General features: G+C 37.9%; 2 protein-coding genes across 9 annotated transcripts in view; one reads left to right on the top strand and one right to left on the bottom strand.

The window, feature by feature from the left end:
- Positions 1-12,751, bottom strand: part of YTHDF3 (YTH N6-methyladenosine RNA binding protein 3) — a 41,023-nt gene extending 28,272 nt beyond the window's left edge. Inside the window, exons 1-4 of one of the 8 annotated variants that reach the window (XM_011291374.4) lie at positions 12,475-12,741; positions 11,967-11,991; positions 8,498-8,643; positions 6,082-6,167 (exon numbers count right to left, since the gene is read on the bottom strand). In XM_011291374.4, the coding sequence (XP_011289676.1) occupies positions 6,082-6,167; positions 8,498-8,555 (144 nt within the window). In that variant the 5' untranslated portion in view covers positions 8,556-8,643; positions 11,967-11,991; positions 12,475-12,741. Of the gene's footprint in view, positions 1-6,081; positions 6,168-8,497; positions 8,644-10,121; positions 10,474-10,513; positions 10,533-11,966; positions 11,992-12,191; positions 12,326-12,474 lie in introns of those variants that run through there. The other 7 variants (XM_019822721.3, XM_003999835.6, XM_023248560.2 and 4 more) reach the window with 7 other exon arrangements.
- A 94-nt stretch (positions 12,752-12,845) lies between these two features.
- On the top strand, positions 12,846-15,216 carry LOC123378955. The gene is made up of 2 exons (XM_045050148.1): positions 12,846-13,358; positions 13,990-15,216. The coding sequence occupies exons 1-2, from the start codon at positions 12,938-12,940 to the stop codon at positions 14,256-14,258; spliced, it is 690 nt and encodes a 229-aa protein (XP_044906083.1). The 5' UTR covers positions 12,846-12,937; the 3' UTR covers positions 14,259-15,216.
- The last annotated feature ends 2,078 nt before the right edge of the window (positions 15,217-17,294 follow it).

Genomic DNA, 17,294 nt, shown 5'->3' with positions numbered 1-17,294 from the left:
ATTTTTCCAATTCTTTCAGCAGTTTTAGCCCTATGAAAGTACTTAACCAGATTCTAAAGGCAAGGCTTCATTTTGGGTTCTAGTAAGAACAAAACTATAGAGGGGCACCTGGGTGGCTCCGTCGGTTAAGCATCCGACTTCAGCTCAGGCCACGATCTCACAATTTGTGGGTCTGAGCCTCACGTCAGGCTCCATGCTGACAGCTCAGAGTCTGGATCCTGCTTCAGATTCTGTATCTCCCTCTTTCTCTGCCCCTCCCCTGCTCACACTGTCTCTCTCAAAAATAAACATTAAAATTAAAAAGAAAAAGAAAAAGAAAAAGAAAACTATAGGAAACTTTCAGAGTTTAAAAGATATGGTCAACACATTTTGAATTAGTAGAGCTTCAACAGTAATATTAAAAAAGATGTTCTGCTAAATTTAAGATAAGTTTTTAATTGCTAGCTAAGTGGAATATTAGAGGAATGTACCTTGGTAGTGAAGAGGAACAAAAGTTCCACTTACTGATGATGGAAAAAAACAACTCAAAACTTACTTTCACCTTTTACTTCAAACCTGGTTATAATGAGACATAATCAACTGAACAGTTTATGTTCAAATAATCACTTGAATAATTTATTCATTATTTGTAAATTGGTCAGTTATAGTGAAATTTTACTATATTCTTGGATAAAGATATGCAATCTTTAAACCAAATGATGTTGAAATGTTTGATGTTTCCCTCACTATCAAAAAACTATTTGGAAGGGGAAAAATAACAATAGGTAAATACAGGTGATGGCACAATCATTGGCTGTAACGAAAGATACTTATAAGAAGAGATCCGCAGACCCTTTACCCACAGCATAAACTTAGAAACAATCTGGGGAGGCCATTTAACCTAAGGTTGAAGTGAAGTCATGAGGTATCTGAACTCTAATCACAAACCAGGTACTCATCGGCTATGTGAAAGTAGCCAAGTTACTTAAACTCTGAATTTTTTTCTCATCTACTAAAAGGAAATAAAGATACAGTGTCTAAAACACATTAAGTATTCAATCAACGACAGTTACATTTGTGACTACAACTTACCCCTTTAAAATGTAAATTAATCACCAAACACATGATATAATTTCAGACCTAGTCCATATCTTAAGAGTATAAACTGCTGTTGGGATGTAGTAGCTAAGGACACAGACTCAATTCTTTAATCTTTTACTTTCTGTGTCAGTGATCTCTCAGATCATATTTCTCTAACCCCGACTCTTTGGTGGTGAAATGGGAGTAACACCTGCTGGTCTTATCAATTGTAAAGATTTTTAAAATCTACTCTGTTAACTACAAAGAGCTATATGGATATAAAGTATGGGAGCTTAAGCCTTTTACCTTTAGTTTTGTGGTTTTTTTTTTTTTTCTTAATTTGGAAACTAAAATACAGAAAAGATTAAAAGATCTTCCTTAACATTTTTAAATCATTTCTAATTATTATTCCTTAGCCTTATGAAATAGATCAATTGTTCTTCTAGTATCTCTAAGAAAATCTGAACAAGAAGTTCAAGATCACTGCTCTGACTTGACACATTTTAATTTTTTTTTTTTCAACATTTATTTATTTTTGGGACAGAGAGAGACAGAGCATGAACGGCGGAGGGGCAGAGAGAGAGGAAGACACAGAATCGGAAACAGGCTCCAGGCTCTGAGCCATCAGCCCAGAGCCCGACGCGGGGCTCGAACTCACGGACCGCGAGATCGTGACCTGGCTGAAGTCGGACGCTTAACCGACTGCGCCACCCAGGCACCCCTGACTTGACACATTTTAATACAACTCAATTATAACCAGTCTTTCACTTATAGCAACCTAAGATCCATTTTAACTTTCCTTCCAAGAAAGAAGACTATAAATGTCTCATAAGTTCAATTAAAATAGAAAAGGCACAATTCACCAATAAAAGTACTTCTGTAAGGAGAAAAACAAAAACTTTTCCATTAAGAACCTGAGGTACTTCAAACTCCAGAAATCACTTCTGAATTAAAAAGTTAAGTGAAGGGGCACCTGGGTGGCTTGGTTGGTTAAGCGTCTGACTCTTGATTTTGGCTCAGGTCATGACCTCGAGGGTCATGTCTAGTATACTTTTAATGCTTATATGTATTTTCTCCTAATACTTTAAAAAATATTATTGTGCTTTTCAAAAAGTATACTCTACACATATCTAATCATAAGGATGTCACAAAAAATGTTTTATACATGGTACCCAGTTAACCTAAATATTTTATCAACTGTAATACTTTGTTCTTTAATTCTAGCAGAAAACCCAATCCGTTCATTCAATACTTAATGCCTACTATGTGCTAGATACAATGCCAGTCACTGGAGACACAAAGATGAACATGGTCTCTGACCTGGAACACTTCCCAGGTCTAGTGAGGAAGACACATGTACACTACAACTTGACAGGTACTATAATGGAAGTACAACCAAAGCAAAACTTTCTGGGAGAATGAGAAAAGAATCATGAAGGGATAGACATGAGTCTGTGTATGTCTGTGTATAAATCATATACACAAATACAAAACAGATCATAAATGAAGATATTCAGAAAATACTTATTTTTCCAGAAAATAATGAGTCCTATTTCCCCAAGCAAATTAGATGGAGAAAGTTGACCAAAGATGAGGGAAATGGAGCAATTTTAAGGCCATTCATATAATAAGCGTATCCACTGTTGTGAAGCCGTGGTTACTCTTTAACATGACAGTGACACAATCAGACTCGGACTTTAAGAGGACTGCTGAGTGGCAATATAGAATTATTAGTTAGAAAATCATTCCAACAGGCAGAGATAATGCAAACTTTAAGGGCAGTTTTCAGAATAACAAAATTCAAAATATTTTTTACTTTCTTACTCTCCATGCCACTTCTCTGATAAACATGCTTAGGAATTTATTTCCCCATATATACAAGGAGACAAGCTCAACCTTCATTTTTCCAACTTATTCTTCAAATCTGTATGCATAAATTCCATGGCATCTGTAACAGTACCAGTTAAACCTGAATTTTCCAATCAACTTAATCATCAGATTATTCTGAGGAACTTTAGAAGACTAATTTTAAGACCTGAAGGACGAACATTTACTTTCTAAGTTACTATAAAAATTATCCCTTAAGAAACTGAGCACTAGAAAACAGAATACTCTACCACAGAAGGCCAACAACCTGTGTTAAAGTATCCCTAGGTTTGATACGAATTAGATCTAAGTATACAAAACAATTTAAATCATTAGCCAAAAACATTCACCACTTTTCCAGATAAAAGATTCATTTTTGTTATTTATAATACTAAAACCAGATGAAGGCATTTAATTTTAAAGATATATTACACATCTAACTGCAAAAATTTTTAATTAAACAATTACTCAGCTAGATCAGTGCAAGGAAATATAAATGCTTGCATAACTGTAATCTGTGAATAATTACTTGAGATATTTCACCAACAATTCTAGTTTTCACGAACCTGCTTTAAAAGGTCCATTTTAAAAAATTTTCTTTTACCTAGGTGTTATTATGAGTAACTTGAATTCTTGTACTCCTAAGATTAAATTGTGAAACTCCTAAGATTTCAGGTAATTTTCAATTTTTATCTCCAATAAACCCAGTTTTCAACATTCCAGTGTTAGTACTCTTTAAAAGGTAAATGTGTGCCCTGATTACAGATAATTATTTTTAGTATTACAGAAACATAATTGCTAAAACCTGTTCACTAGTACTGACTAGGAGAGGGAGGATAATACACCCTTACTGGCATCAAATTTTAAAACTTCTCTTTAAACAGCATATGAGGGGCGCCTGGGTGGCTCAGTCGGTTAAGCGGCCGACTTCGGCTCAGGTCATGATCTCACAGCCCGTGAGTTCGAGCCCCGCGTCGGGCTCTGTGCTGACAGCTCAGAGCCTGGAGCCTGTTTCAGATTCTGTGTCTCCCTCTCTCTGACCCTCCCGCGTTCATGCTCTGTCTCTCTCTGTCTCAAAAATAAATAAACGTTAAAAAAAAAAATTTATAAAAAAAACAAACAGTATATGAATATACATTCAAATTATAATAACAGTTTAATATAAAACCTAAAACCTTCTATTTAAACACCACATTAAAACAAACCTTTGTAGGTATTTTTATCCCAACATAAGGAAACTTTTATGAGACAAACTTAAAATTGGGTTCACTACATAAATAATGGTTTTAATTCTTAAAAAAATAATGGTTTTCTGAAACTTTGAAAGTTTTTTTTTACAAGTGCAATTTTATGCAGAATTCCAATATATAAAACAGACAAAAGAAGGAAGGGCACAGCTCTGGTCGCTGCATGGGTGGGATCACGGGTGCCCTTCCCTGGTTTTCCCTAGGCAGACCTGAAGCACCTCTGTGGAATGCCAAAAAAACGAATCCTCTAAGCCCCTGTGACAAATAAATTATACAAGATCTGTTACCAAGTAAAACAAGAGGATTCTTACTGGTTGTAATTTTCAAACATTTAAATTCCATTAAAACTCCTTGAAAACAGAGGCTGAACAAGTAAGTCAGAGGATCTTCATAACTGCATCCTTGCTTTAGAAAATCATTTTATTATAGTCGAGTATGAAATCGAGTAGCAAAAAAATTCAAATATTTAAAATTTAAAACAATATCAAAAATTTATCTGATCACGAAGACCTTTTTGAGAAAATATCTACTATACCTCATAGTATCAGAATTTCTCAAAATAAGTTGGCAAACTCAAAAAAAGTTGGAAACACTGCCATAAGAGATGTTAACCGAGATTACTGTATGGGCCCAAATATAATAGAATATCGTATATATTTCTTTTAAACCTTGCACTACAATTCAAAACAAAGATCTTCTTCTATTTTCCGGTGATAGCATTCTTTGACAACCTTCAGGTGGAAAGTAAATATCTGTTATTGAGATCAGAAAATTAGATTATTTAAGTATGGAATGAATTTTTTCATTCTTTTATGAGCAGCCAAGCTTTCATAGATTTTATCACCCATTTTTATTTTCTCATGTATTTACTCCCTCCCAACATAAGTTAGGAATGTAGATCAACAGATAGGAGGGGGTGGTTAACAAGAAATGACCAAGAGGTAGATCAGATTGAATATAACCATGGCGCTCCACAGTCCTGAAAATAATCCTACATACCACAAATTGGGAACTACTTCTTTTCAAATTTTCCCTACAACTGTAAAGGTCTGTAATAATATTTGGTTCCTTATTCTTTTACAATGTAAACAAAATCTAGAGGTTAAGATTTCAAGGTACATTTTTCATCTACTGTTTTTTAAGCAAAACAACAAAAGCAGTTTTCATTCCAGAATATTCTCTCCCAAGACACTAGTTAACAATGAAAGTTTCTTTTTTAAATTTATTGCTAGTGAGGAAATATTTTTATTAATAAACAAACGGATGCAGATATGGTATATAGAGACCAAAGAATACTCTTGTTTTTCAATGCTGAAATCTAAATTATACCTGTTTACAAATTCACAGGATTATTTGTGAAAAATCCAAACATAAAAGAACCTCAAGAGTCACCAGTTACTTGATTTTATGAAATTCTCCAAGCCTATAACATAGAAGGCGAGCATGTTTATAAAGTCTTCTATTCCCTACGTTACCTAGTTGTATTAAAACTTTAATTACCCACAAAACTCAAATTGGAAAAGAAAACACTATATTAACCAAAAATTTCAGGCATAAACTAGTCCTTTCCCACAAATGGGTAGCTAATTAAATCTTGTAATTTGCTTTGGCTATAAAGACATGGCAGCGACATTAGAAGGTTAAATTCAACGTTCAAAAAAAATCTAACCATACCGCATACAAATAATGTCCATCTTCAAATCTTTGTATTTCGCACTCTAGTTTCAGCCAGGTAGAATTTCTAAAGAATTCTCCTGTACCACAAAGCTGCAACTGCTATTCACTATTATGCAGGCACACTAGATTAATACATGTTATGGTTAGCCTCATTCAATTAAGACATCTATTTGAAAAATCAATTAATACTAATGTAAGTTTAATTTCCTAAATATGGGACTGTCAGACTTACCTGATTTGTCTGGCTACTTAAGTATGGCTCAAAATCATCATCATTTACAGCATCTTTTTGATGAATCGAACCGTTTTGTACTGAAACTAAAAAATATGTTTATATTAGATGTGTGGTAATTACCTTTATGAAACTGACAGAATAACCTAAAATTTTCAGTATTTTTCAACCAACTCAGAAAAAGTTATCCTGAGTTGTTCTTTTCATTAAAAAATCCTCTTAGAAATTTAACTTGATTTAGATACAAATATTTATGTGTCACCAAAAACTTACAAAGCTTGTATATACCCAAGATTACATAAACTATATACACCTCCCATTACCAAAACATAATGTAAACACCCCAATATCAACATGGTAGTAAGCAATTAAATTGTTGGAAGGGTTCCCTAATATTATATTTGAATCTAAAATAACTTCAAATAGTGCTGTAGATCATAGAATCCTGAATGTTCTCTACCTTTGTTATATCTTTATATTAGTCCAATAAAGGCAAATAAAGAACGAAATTAACTTTCTTTGTAACTAAAGTCAGAGTAAATGTCTTAAAGAAAGTGGCTAAAGTTCACTGAAGCAGTTATCACAATGAATAAGTTATAAAAAATCTAAAGAAAAGGGGTCTTAATTCTAAACCAAAATATTATAAAGACTTTCACTTGGAAGCACAAATAAAGTTAAGACACTAAAGAGAACCATGGTTGTTCTTCCAACACATAAGAAAACCAGAGAATAGTTTATAATGCCTTATTTGTTCAGAGATCATTTCCAAAAATGCTCTATAAAACTGTCATTCTGACTGCTGTCTCAGAGGGCTTTTGAATACAGACTAGAAGAAGGTCCTGGGTTCCAAACCCAACTCTAACACTGAGAAGCTGAGTGATATCTAGTTAGTGACTCAGCCTCTCTAACTCTCTTTATACAAAGAGGTTATTATTAGTACCTACCTCATTGATCTGAGGATTCAATGACAGTATTCAATAATCTTGGATATTATTTGCCATAAAATATTACAAGATCCAAATAAGACTAAAAATTCTTTAGGATCACATAAACAGAAGTTTTACAAGGCTAAAACTTGATATAACGACACTGTCTAAATATACTATTCTACTTTTGAAACACATGCGAGATGAAAAAAGCTGAAAGTTTCTAACGGATGTTGACTAATCCCTCAGAAACAACAACAAAAAAACCCCTGCAGTATGTGAAAATTTATTGCTTAAAAATACAGTGTCACAAAGTATTATAAATTAAAGCCGGGGGTATGGATTTAAGTTGTGTGTTTCTCTATAGCATCATTACATTTTGATTTACCCTAATTTTTCCAAAGAGTTTAGATAACCAAAAATGTAGTATTATAAGCTGACAGTGGCACGGGAGCAAAGATAGGTGAAATACCTTAGTTCTTTGCCACCCACTGAGTAGGGATGATCACTCAAAGAAATGATACTACTCTGTGAAGCCTTCAAAGTAGACCTCTTATGATACTACATTGCCCTCAAATATCAAAAGAGCAACATGAAGGTCACCTTGATCCTGGCTCCACCGGGGTGGTTTAACTGTATTTGGTAAGGATTGCATTAGAGCCAAGGTTGAACTAAATATGCTCCCTAGAATTTAAACAGGTTAACAGCCACTAAAACCAAAAATAAAGAGGTGGTACCTTAGGTTATTTCTGCTGGGCTAATCATTTCAGCCCACAAGATTCTAACATACCTGTTCTCCTTTACCACCCCTTCATCAAAGGGGTCTGTCTAGTCTCTCTTGAAAAAAAATCTTCACTACGCTATTGGAGTACATACTAGTACATACTAGTACATAGTACATACTAGTACATACTATTATCTGACACAGCTACCCATTTCAAAATTACAACTATCTATTTCTTATATTCATTAGATTCTCAGAAATTTAGCCCATACTGCTCATATAGTAAACAAAAAAAAAGTACCCCCTTAAAATCCATCTAAATGTATATTACAGTGCTATTCTTACTCATTTCCTCTGTTCTATTCTTTCTCTTCTCATTCTAAGATGCTGAGACTAAGAACAAAATATTCTCATGTACTAAGTAAATATACAGTCTGTGCGTACGTGATGCATGAATATGTCTAAAAAGTCCTAAAAGATTATTCAAGGAGTACGTCAATCTAAGGAAAAAAATATTTAATCAAAAGTACTGCACAAATACTGACAAGCGATTTGCATTAAATTAGAATCTGAATAAGCTAGCCCTTGAGTTTCAAAACCATACCTTTCCTTAAGAAATTCAGCTGTCTTAAAGACTGTAGTTTTTGAACATTACTTAATGACAAACTAATGTCTTGGAACCTGAAAGCCATTAAATAGTAAAGAAATCCAAGCCAGTTCCATAGTCTGTACAAGTTCTTCAGGGAAAAAAGAACAGATGACTTACATGATTCTTCGCCTGTTTCCTCTGCTCTATGAAGCAGAGTCAAATCAAGATAGAACATGGGCCTTAGGAGCCAGGTGATTCTTTGCTCTGGTCCTGACTACATCAAGTTAGGAAAGTCAACAGATCTGTGCATCATGTTTTCCCACCTACAAAAACAGCGACAATACCATATACCCTCTATCTCCTTACAGGAATGTTTTGAGGATTAATAATAAAATGAAGCCTAAAATGACAATAAAGTGCTTAGCAATCATTTCCAGAGGGAGTGTGGGGAGAGGACACAAAAGAATACTGCATTTTCTACTACTTTTCTGAAACACTAAATAACAGCCAAATTCAACCTAATTCTTTTAACCTGCAGTTGTACCAAGCAATTCTGTCCCTCTGTTGGAAAGGGATGGGGGAGAGAGGAGGGCAAAGATAAACTCCTTTCCATGTACTGGTCTATTTTTACACTTAAGGCACAGGAGAAAGTTGGTAGCAAGACCACTAGGAGTATGGGATCTGACACTTTTATCTGTGGTGCCTGCGGGAAAAGGAGAGGTTCCCTTTTATCCTAGCAAGCAAAACTTCTACTTATTAATAAATAACAGTGATATAATACCAATTTTAAATTACAGACCGATATAAGTAAATAAATAAATAAAGGACCAATAGTTAACTAGCCTTAAATTTCTACTAAGCTTCAGTACTACCCTAGCCACATATAATAAAAGAGTTCTAATATTTAATATAAGGAAAATCTATTAACTAAAAAGAACTCAAACTTCCAAAAAAAGTACACCCAGAATTACAACGTATACTATGAAAGCATTTTTGCCTTACAAAGAGATAGATACAGAATTCCTTTCACATTTTAGCTGTTAGTGCATATCCTTAAGGATATGCAGGGAAAAAAGCCTTAGAAAATCAAAAACACTAAAGACAGGTGTTAGGCTAACACTGTCAAATGAAGATAATTCAGAAAAGAAATACAGCATCTCTGAAATTATATTAAGTCAACTGAAGAGGATTCTGCTTTCAGAACTCTGACAACTCCTCAGCAACATATATTTTTTCTGTTTGAGAAGGTCTGAATTCAAGTTTAGTACTCATATTCTTAAACCACTCAGGCTGTAGTTCAAGAAAAATAACTTTGCTTTCTGCTTCACAAAAGTAAACAGAATAACTGTAAAACACTTTTACTAGCTTGAAAACCAAGTCAGCTAAGGCACAGGAGTTTTTCTCAAACACACACATAGCTACTTGTATCAGTTCACTGGAGTGCTGCCTTCGCCTTGTAATTCTCCCTGCAGGGGCATAAAAATACAAGTAATGTATATGTGTATTTGTGCACTTGCGGCATGTACCATTTTAAAGCATCTTAAATGATTACCAATACTTTTAGGCCAGTAGAGTTTTTCCCTCCTGCCATGTCTTAGAAAAAGTCTCCCTGCACCTTAAAAATAGATGAGGTGAGGCAGGTGAAAATAAATCCAGCAAATAAAATGGCCACCAGAGCAGTGGACTCCCGTAATTGTCATTCCTCATAACATACAATAGGATTTACAGCTAGAATTACCACTTTCGTTTTACAGATGGAAGGGGAAATTCTGACCAAAAGGTGCAATGTGTTCAAGCTCACTTGGCAAGTCAGTAGCCACAGGAAGTATTAGAACACAGGTCTCCTAGTGATCCCAGTCCATCGTTCTATCCATGGATAAAACTATGAACGGGACAATAAGGGTGAAAAAAAGAAAATTTCTTAGAATAAAGAGCTATCCACATAAACACTTTTGTGTGTCTAAATACATCTAAAAGAGGTTACACTGATGGATCAAAAAAATCTTAATAACCAAAAAATATTTATAGTCAATATGCAATAGTGTCATAGGTAATTTACAACTATAACATCAAAGATACCACCTAAGTGAACTGACTATATCACAGATTAGTTCAGTAATGGCTTACAATGCTGTAGATGCTTTATGTTGTTTTGTCAAACAAGTATGTACTTCATTGAACTTGCATACTTACCTTAGAGCAGGTAACACAAAACACTTAGCATTTCAAATAGCCTTGCAAAGTGCCACCTCCCCACAGATCTAGGATAAAATAATTTATGCTAGGCAATAATGACCACAGATTTCATATATCTCCAAGTCTATATACTTCCTCATGAGCAGACTAGCAAAAAAAAAAAAAATTAATGGATCATTCTTTTCAAATTTACAAATGAATATTTTAAAACATTTAAAATAAACAACATCGAATTGAAGTTTATGCTTACAACAGAAAATAACTCTAAAATTAAAATTTTACCTCTAAAAATTAAAAACTGAAATTTCTAAATATGTACATACTCCCCCAAAATACATCCTTAATCAAAAGAAATTCATGGTAAATTCATGGTATCTGATACAGTGCCATTTATCTGGTATGTACAAATTCTCAAATAAAATGCACTACAACTCAAAGAAAATTAACTGAGTTGAGTACTCAAAACCTATTCTTTTCGAATTTGCAAAGGCAAATAAAAACGCTAAGAGTATAAAGAACACCAATAAAGACTGTGAACTTGTATCTCAAAAGCTACTGTACATCTTATTTTTTAGGTAATACCATACTACTGAAATAAAAAACAGGAAACATAATTCTATTTAGTCTGATATCAAGGCCTATTACAAAATGTTATAAATATATAATTCACTGTAATGTTAATTGGCACTGTCCCAAGAAAGCAGTTATTGTTCTATACTTACTAATGTCACATGATTAATGTCATAATGTTTCAGTCAGTTGACTGTATTTTCCATATTAAGAGGCACAAAATACACTTGTTTTTTTTAATGCTTTACTTTCAATAGTACTTTTTTTTTTTCTAAAGACTAAATCATATCACCGTAGCAGAAACCTCACAAACTATTTCCTTCTCAGTCCTTTCTAAAATACCAGCTTGAGTCACACCTTGCCACCAGGACTGTGCCTGTTCAGTTTTGATCTCTCTGGTGTTACTGCCTCATTGCAACTGAGTTCAGTAGAACCAGTGATTAACAGTACAATTTTCACTAACGTGACATGGAATACAACTTGAGTTGCATTCTCCAGTGTAACCTAGCAATGTCGAACAACATGTCCACTTATCTGCACACATTTGTAGAAATTTTTGTGGCAGAAGTTACATAATACAGATAAATTGCAAAATTAAAGACATGTCACCACATTCCTAGTACCTCCTTAACTGAGATACAAATAAGAAAACTGTTTCTCCTGCCACTCCGGCTTCTATGAAAGTGGCTTCAAAGCAAGGGAACCACAGAAGTTTGGGACAGCATTTCGCTGCTTTAGCCATGATGAATATTTCTCTAAACATACATTTCAAAACACACAAACCAGCCAACCCCCCAAAATGGTGCAAAAAGGCCCTCTCAAAGTTTAGAAGCCACATCGAACCAACATTAAGAAATAAGAGAAAAATATTCAAACTCACCTTTATTTCCTTGCCCTTTAGGTCTCTGCGCAGCAAGACGGAAGGTGTGATAATGAGAAGAAAAAAGAGAGAGAAAGTGTGTTAATCAAAGACATTATCAAAGACAAGTTATTTTCAACAATCCGCGTAGGAGTAAAACCCACCACATCCTCCATAGCCTCCAATTTCCCAACCACCCCCAGTCTTTAAACCTCCCACCCGCCACTCAAAACCCGTCTCCCAGACCTCGCCTGGTCTCAGCCCCACGTCGGCCGCCCTCAGATGTGCCCTAAGGCCCCCTAGGAGCGGTCCTTCCCCCACCCACCGCGGCCCCGCGGCCTCCCGCCTCGGCCGCAGGCTCGGGGGCAGGGCGCACGCCCCGGCCCGGGCGGCAAGACCGCAGCAACTTGAGCCCAGAGCACCGTTATGGGGCCGGCAGCGGCGGCGACGGGGAGGAGCCCGAGCCCCACGCGAGGGTGGAGCTCCGGGGCTCGGGCCTTCGCCGAGCCTGAGGCCTCTGCTCCCTCACCTGATCCACGCTAGTGGCTGACATTCTTCACCGCAACCCGAGAGCTGCTGCTGCTGCTGCCGCCGCCGCCGCCGCCGCCGCCGCCGCCTGGGCCTCTCCCCGTGCACTCACAGCAGTTGGCTGCCGCCCTCGGCCGAGTGACTGATCCAGCCGCCGCCGCTGCCGCCGCTCGCCGAGAAGCCAGAAAGACGGCCTCGCGCTCGGGGGTCCGTGGAGGGGGCCCTTCTGCTCGGCGTGCAGGCTGCTCTTCCCCCTCTCGCTCTCCGCTCCTCGGGTCCACAATGGCGGACAGACTCCCTAGTCTCACTTCCGCTCCGAGCCTCCCTGACCTTCCGCTCTCCACTCTGACGTCCCTGCTCACCTCGCTCTTCCTCCCCCACCCACCCGCCCGCTACCGACCGTGGCTCCGCCTGCGCGTCGCCACGTCACCGGAGACGGGGACCGCGGGTCGGCCCCTGGACGCATGCGCTGGGGAGGCAGTGCGCCTGTGCGGCCGCGAGCGCCACCTTCCAGGGTCGCTTCTGCGGCTTCTTTTGGTCGGGCTCGCATGCTGCGGGGCGCGCGGCGGGCGGCTGTAGCGGGAAGCCGGCCGGAATGGGATGCCAGCGCACTCTGGGCAGGAAGTGCGGCTGCCAGGGATTGCGGAGCCGGGCCGGAGGCGCAGGGCCGGCGGCGCCCTCCTTATGACGGAGAGGACGTTGGTGGGTTGCGGCGTCGCAGCCACCGCCGCACCGCCCCGGGTGCGCGAGCAGCGGTGGCAGGGCCTCCGCCAGAGCCTCCTGAGGCCATCCACGGCCACGTGGGCGGCTGGGTGAGTCAACCACCCTCGGGACAGAGTTGCTGGGCCTTCCGCAAGAGTTCGCACGTGCAGCGAAAGTGGCCAGGTCAGAGCTCTGGGCACTAACACTTAAAAGCAAATAGGAGGTGCGCCGCAAGTGTTGGTTCTCACCAAAACCCAGGCACATGCTCAGAATAACTCACAATGCTTCCATAGCCTCTGGAGTCAAATTTACCACCCAATTCCTACACTTGGTTCCCCTCCCCTAATGTTAAGTTGATTTTGTCGAAGAAGTTACCTCGGCAAAGGTACGCATAGTTAAGCGAAGCTTTTCAGTCGAAAAGTTAATTTCAAAAGAAACTGGTAAAGTTACTCTTTTGCAAATTGGCAGAACGAAAGTAGCCGATTTGCAAGATTTTGAAACTTATGTTGAAATAATGTCTTTGCAATAAAGACAAAGATTTCTTGCCTAACAGATATAATGCGGACTCTAAAAAAAGAAATAATTTAGATTAGTAAATTCTTTCTTTACTTAAACGCCGTCAAATAAGTGATAATTGAGCAAGTATGAAATTGTTGAATGATAGGATTCATTTTGTGTTTTACACTACAACGCATTTTAGAAGCACTGAGAAACAGAACTGGAACTTATCTTGAGAGTTTACTGCTTCTTGTAAATCACCAAGAGGCATTTTTCATATCAGGTCAGCTTCCCATGCTCTCTTATTTTGCCACAGGTCCCAGGGACTCAGGTGGAATTTCAGCTCAGGTTGATCACTCTTGCCACTTCCCAAGACTTCTTCCACCCTTCCAATTACTCTCCTCAATCTGCGGTGTACCCATTCTTCATTCCCATACAGAACTTTATGGCGTGCAAGAGTTTGCTGCTACATGCTATGAGGGGGGAAAGAATATACAAGAGGAAGCTTGTGAAATCTTACAGGCCTTGTCCTTAATTATCTTTGTTGAAAACAATGGCTTTGGAATCCAACCCACTGGAGTTTGAATTCTCACTGGGCTAGAATTAGTTGCATAACCTTGGGAAAGTTACTGAAACTTTCTAAGACTTAGTTTCCTAATAAATAAAGTCAAGTCAGATATGTACAATTCCTGGCAAAGAGTGAGCTTCCAACAAGCATGGCCAGTTTCAGATTCCTTTGCTAAACAATTACCAGAATGGTGGGAATAGCTTACGTTCATTGAGTGAATGTTCATTATATGTCAGGCACTGTAATTATTTAAATCCTCACAGCATCTTTGTGTTTGAGTTCTGTTGCAAAAACTAGCACACAGGAGGTTAAGAAACAGAATAACACAGCTAGTCACTGGGAGCCAGGATTTAAACACAGGCAGTCTGGCTCCAGAGCTTGTGCTCCGGCCACCATAAAATACTGCCTAATGACATGATGTTGCATGAGCTTTCTGTTCTCTTTCATTTCTGCTCTTCAACAGTCTCCTTCCTTGCTTACTGCGCTTCCTAGCACTGAGGTCTGAACTTGCAGAATGGAGTGGTAACTACGATGAAACATAAGCCCATTTAATTTAGTATTAAATATTATTGTTTGAAGTACTTCAAGGGAACTACCTTAAATCATCTCTCCCAGAAGTATGCAGATGAAATTTTCGAAAATTTTTGGAAAATGCTGCTCTAGGGTTTAGATTCTAGACAAAATTTGACTTTTCTACAGGGCCACCAGTATATATCAGGCTCTTGGTAAACAAAACACTATTCAAAGCTTGGAAAGGAGTGGGTAGGTTAGGGTTCAGCCCCCATTTACCCATCGGCCATCCCGGGGCCTTATCCAGTAGACTTCTACTTCTCTATAACTGTAAGCGATGGCCCTGTATTTCTGCATGACTTTTTCTATCAGTTCAAATTAGGTTCAGCTGCAGGTGACATCAAGTCCAAAATAATAAGAACTTAAGCTAGAGGTCTGTTTTTCTCATATGTATATATATATATATATATATATATATATATATATATACACACACACACACACACACACACATGCATATGTATGTGTGCATATATATGTGTATATATATATATATATGTATGTGTGTATATATACATATGTGTGTGTGTATACATATAAATCTGGACATTGTCAGTCCAGGGCTTGGGCTGTTGTCACAGTGTTAGGTATCCAGACTCCTAGCCTGTTGGTCCACTGTCCTCACAATAACACTGTGATCCAAGATGGCTGCTCAACTTCCAGGCATCATATATTCCTACCAACAGAAAGCAAGGTGAAGAAAAGCATGTCTCTCTCCTTCATGGACATTTTGAGAAATTGCATTTCCTACTTCTGTCTACCTCCTACTATCTAGAACAGTCTTATGAAAACACCTAGTTGAAGGAAACCTGGAAAACATTCTGGGTAGCCATGTGTCAGAGAGTTTACTACCAAGGAAGAAGGGGATGGTAGGTCATGGGAGATAACTAGTTAATACCAAACTGTGTGCATAATTACCCAGATTGACTTCCTTAGCTCATACTAGAGTGTTCATTTGAGGGTTACAAATAAATTTTAACTGAGTAGGCATTTGCAAGTACAGAAACACAAGAATAATAAGAATCAATTGTATTTAAAGTGACAAGTATAGGGGTGCCTGGGTGGCTCAGTTGGTTAAACATCCACCTCTTGATTTCAGCTCAGGTCATGATCTCACAGTTAGGAGATTGAACCCTGTGTTGGGCTCTGCACTGACAGCATGGAGCTTGTTTGGGATTCTCTCTCTCCCTGTCTCTCTCAAAATAAATAAACTATATATATATATATAATACAAATAAAGTGACAAGTATAGTGGTCGACACAGTGTAAATAATAATTAAGAGTTCCTTTCCCTTGCAGGTATATACTATGATATTGACTTGTTAAAATTTTATATGAGTACTGTGGTTCTCTAAGTTAAATATATTAAAAAGCAATGTGCAGATTAAATATGTCATACGTAGTTGATTAAAAGTCTTGGTTGAATCATAGAATGTCAGATACAACTTTCTAGCCTATGAGAAAATCAGATTTAGCTTAAATGTTTTAAAATTAGAACATTTTTCCAAAACACAAACAATCCAATTAAAAGATGGCCAGAGGACCAAAATAGACATTTTTCCAAAGGAGATAAAGACATGTCCAACAGACACATGAAAAGATGCTCGACGTCACTCATCAGGGAAATGCAAATCAAAACCACAATGAGATATCATCTTATGCCTGTCAGAAGGGCTAAAATTGAAAAAAGGAGAAATAACTGTTGACAAGGTGTGGAGAAAAAGGAACCCTCATACACTGTTGGTGAGAATATAAATTGGGATAGCCACTGTGGAAAACAGTATGGAAGTTCCTCAAAAATTTAAAAATAAGAACTACCATATGATCCACTACTGGGTTTTTACCCAAAGAAAATGAAGACACTAATTCAAAAAGACATACACACCCCTGTATTTATTTTAACATTATTTACAATAGCCAAGATACAGAACTAACCTAAGTGTCCATCAATAGATAAATGCATAAAGAAGATGTGATACATACACACACACAAAAATACATGGGAATATTATGCAATTATTAAAAAGGCTAGATCAGGCCATTTGCAACAACATGGATGGATCTAGAGGGTATAATGCTAAGTGAAATAAGTCAGACTGAGAAAGACAAATACGTGATTTCACTCATGTGGAATCTGAAAAAAAAAATGAATGAACGAAAAGAATCAGATCTATAAATACAGAGAACAAACTGGTGGTTGCCAGAGGGGAAGAGGATAGAAGATGGGCAAAATTGGGGCGCCTGGGTGGCGCAGTTGGTTAAGCGACCGACTTCAGCCAGGTCACGATCTCGCGGTCCGTGAGTTCGAGCCCCGCGTCGGGCTCTGGGCTGATGGCTCAGAGCCTGGAGCCTGTTTCCGATTCTGTGTCTCCCTCTCTCTCTGCCCCTCCCCCGTTCATGCTCTGTCTCTCTCTGTCCCAAAAATAAATAAACGTTGAAAAAAAAAAAAAAAAAAAAGAAGATGGGCAAAATGGGTGAAGGGG

Source organism: Felis catus, chromosome F2, assembly GCF_018350175.1.
Source record: "Felis catus isolate Fca126 chromosome F2, F.catus_Fca126_mat1.0, whole genome shotgun sequence".
Taxonomy (NCBI): Eukaryota; Metazoa; Chordata; class Mammalia; order Carnivora; family Felidae; genus Felis; species Felis catus.
The sequence above is the reverse complement of the archived record's forward strand: the minus strand, read 5'-3'. Positions and strand labels throughout refer to the sequence as shown.

Coding starts and splice junctions, on each gene's coding strand:
- LOC123378955 (XM_045050148.1), top strand. CDS start 12,938: ATGCGCTGGGGAGGCAGTGCGCCTGTGCGGCCGCGAGCGCCACCTTCC. Junction 13,359..13,989: donor CGTGCAGCGAAAGTGGCCAG/GTCAGAGCTCTG, acceptor ATTTTGCCACAG/GTCCCAGGGACTCAGGTGGA.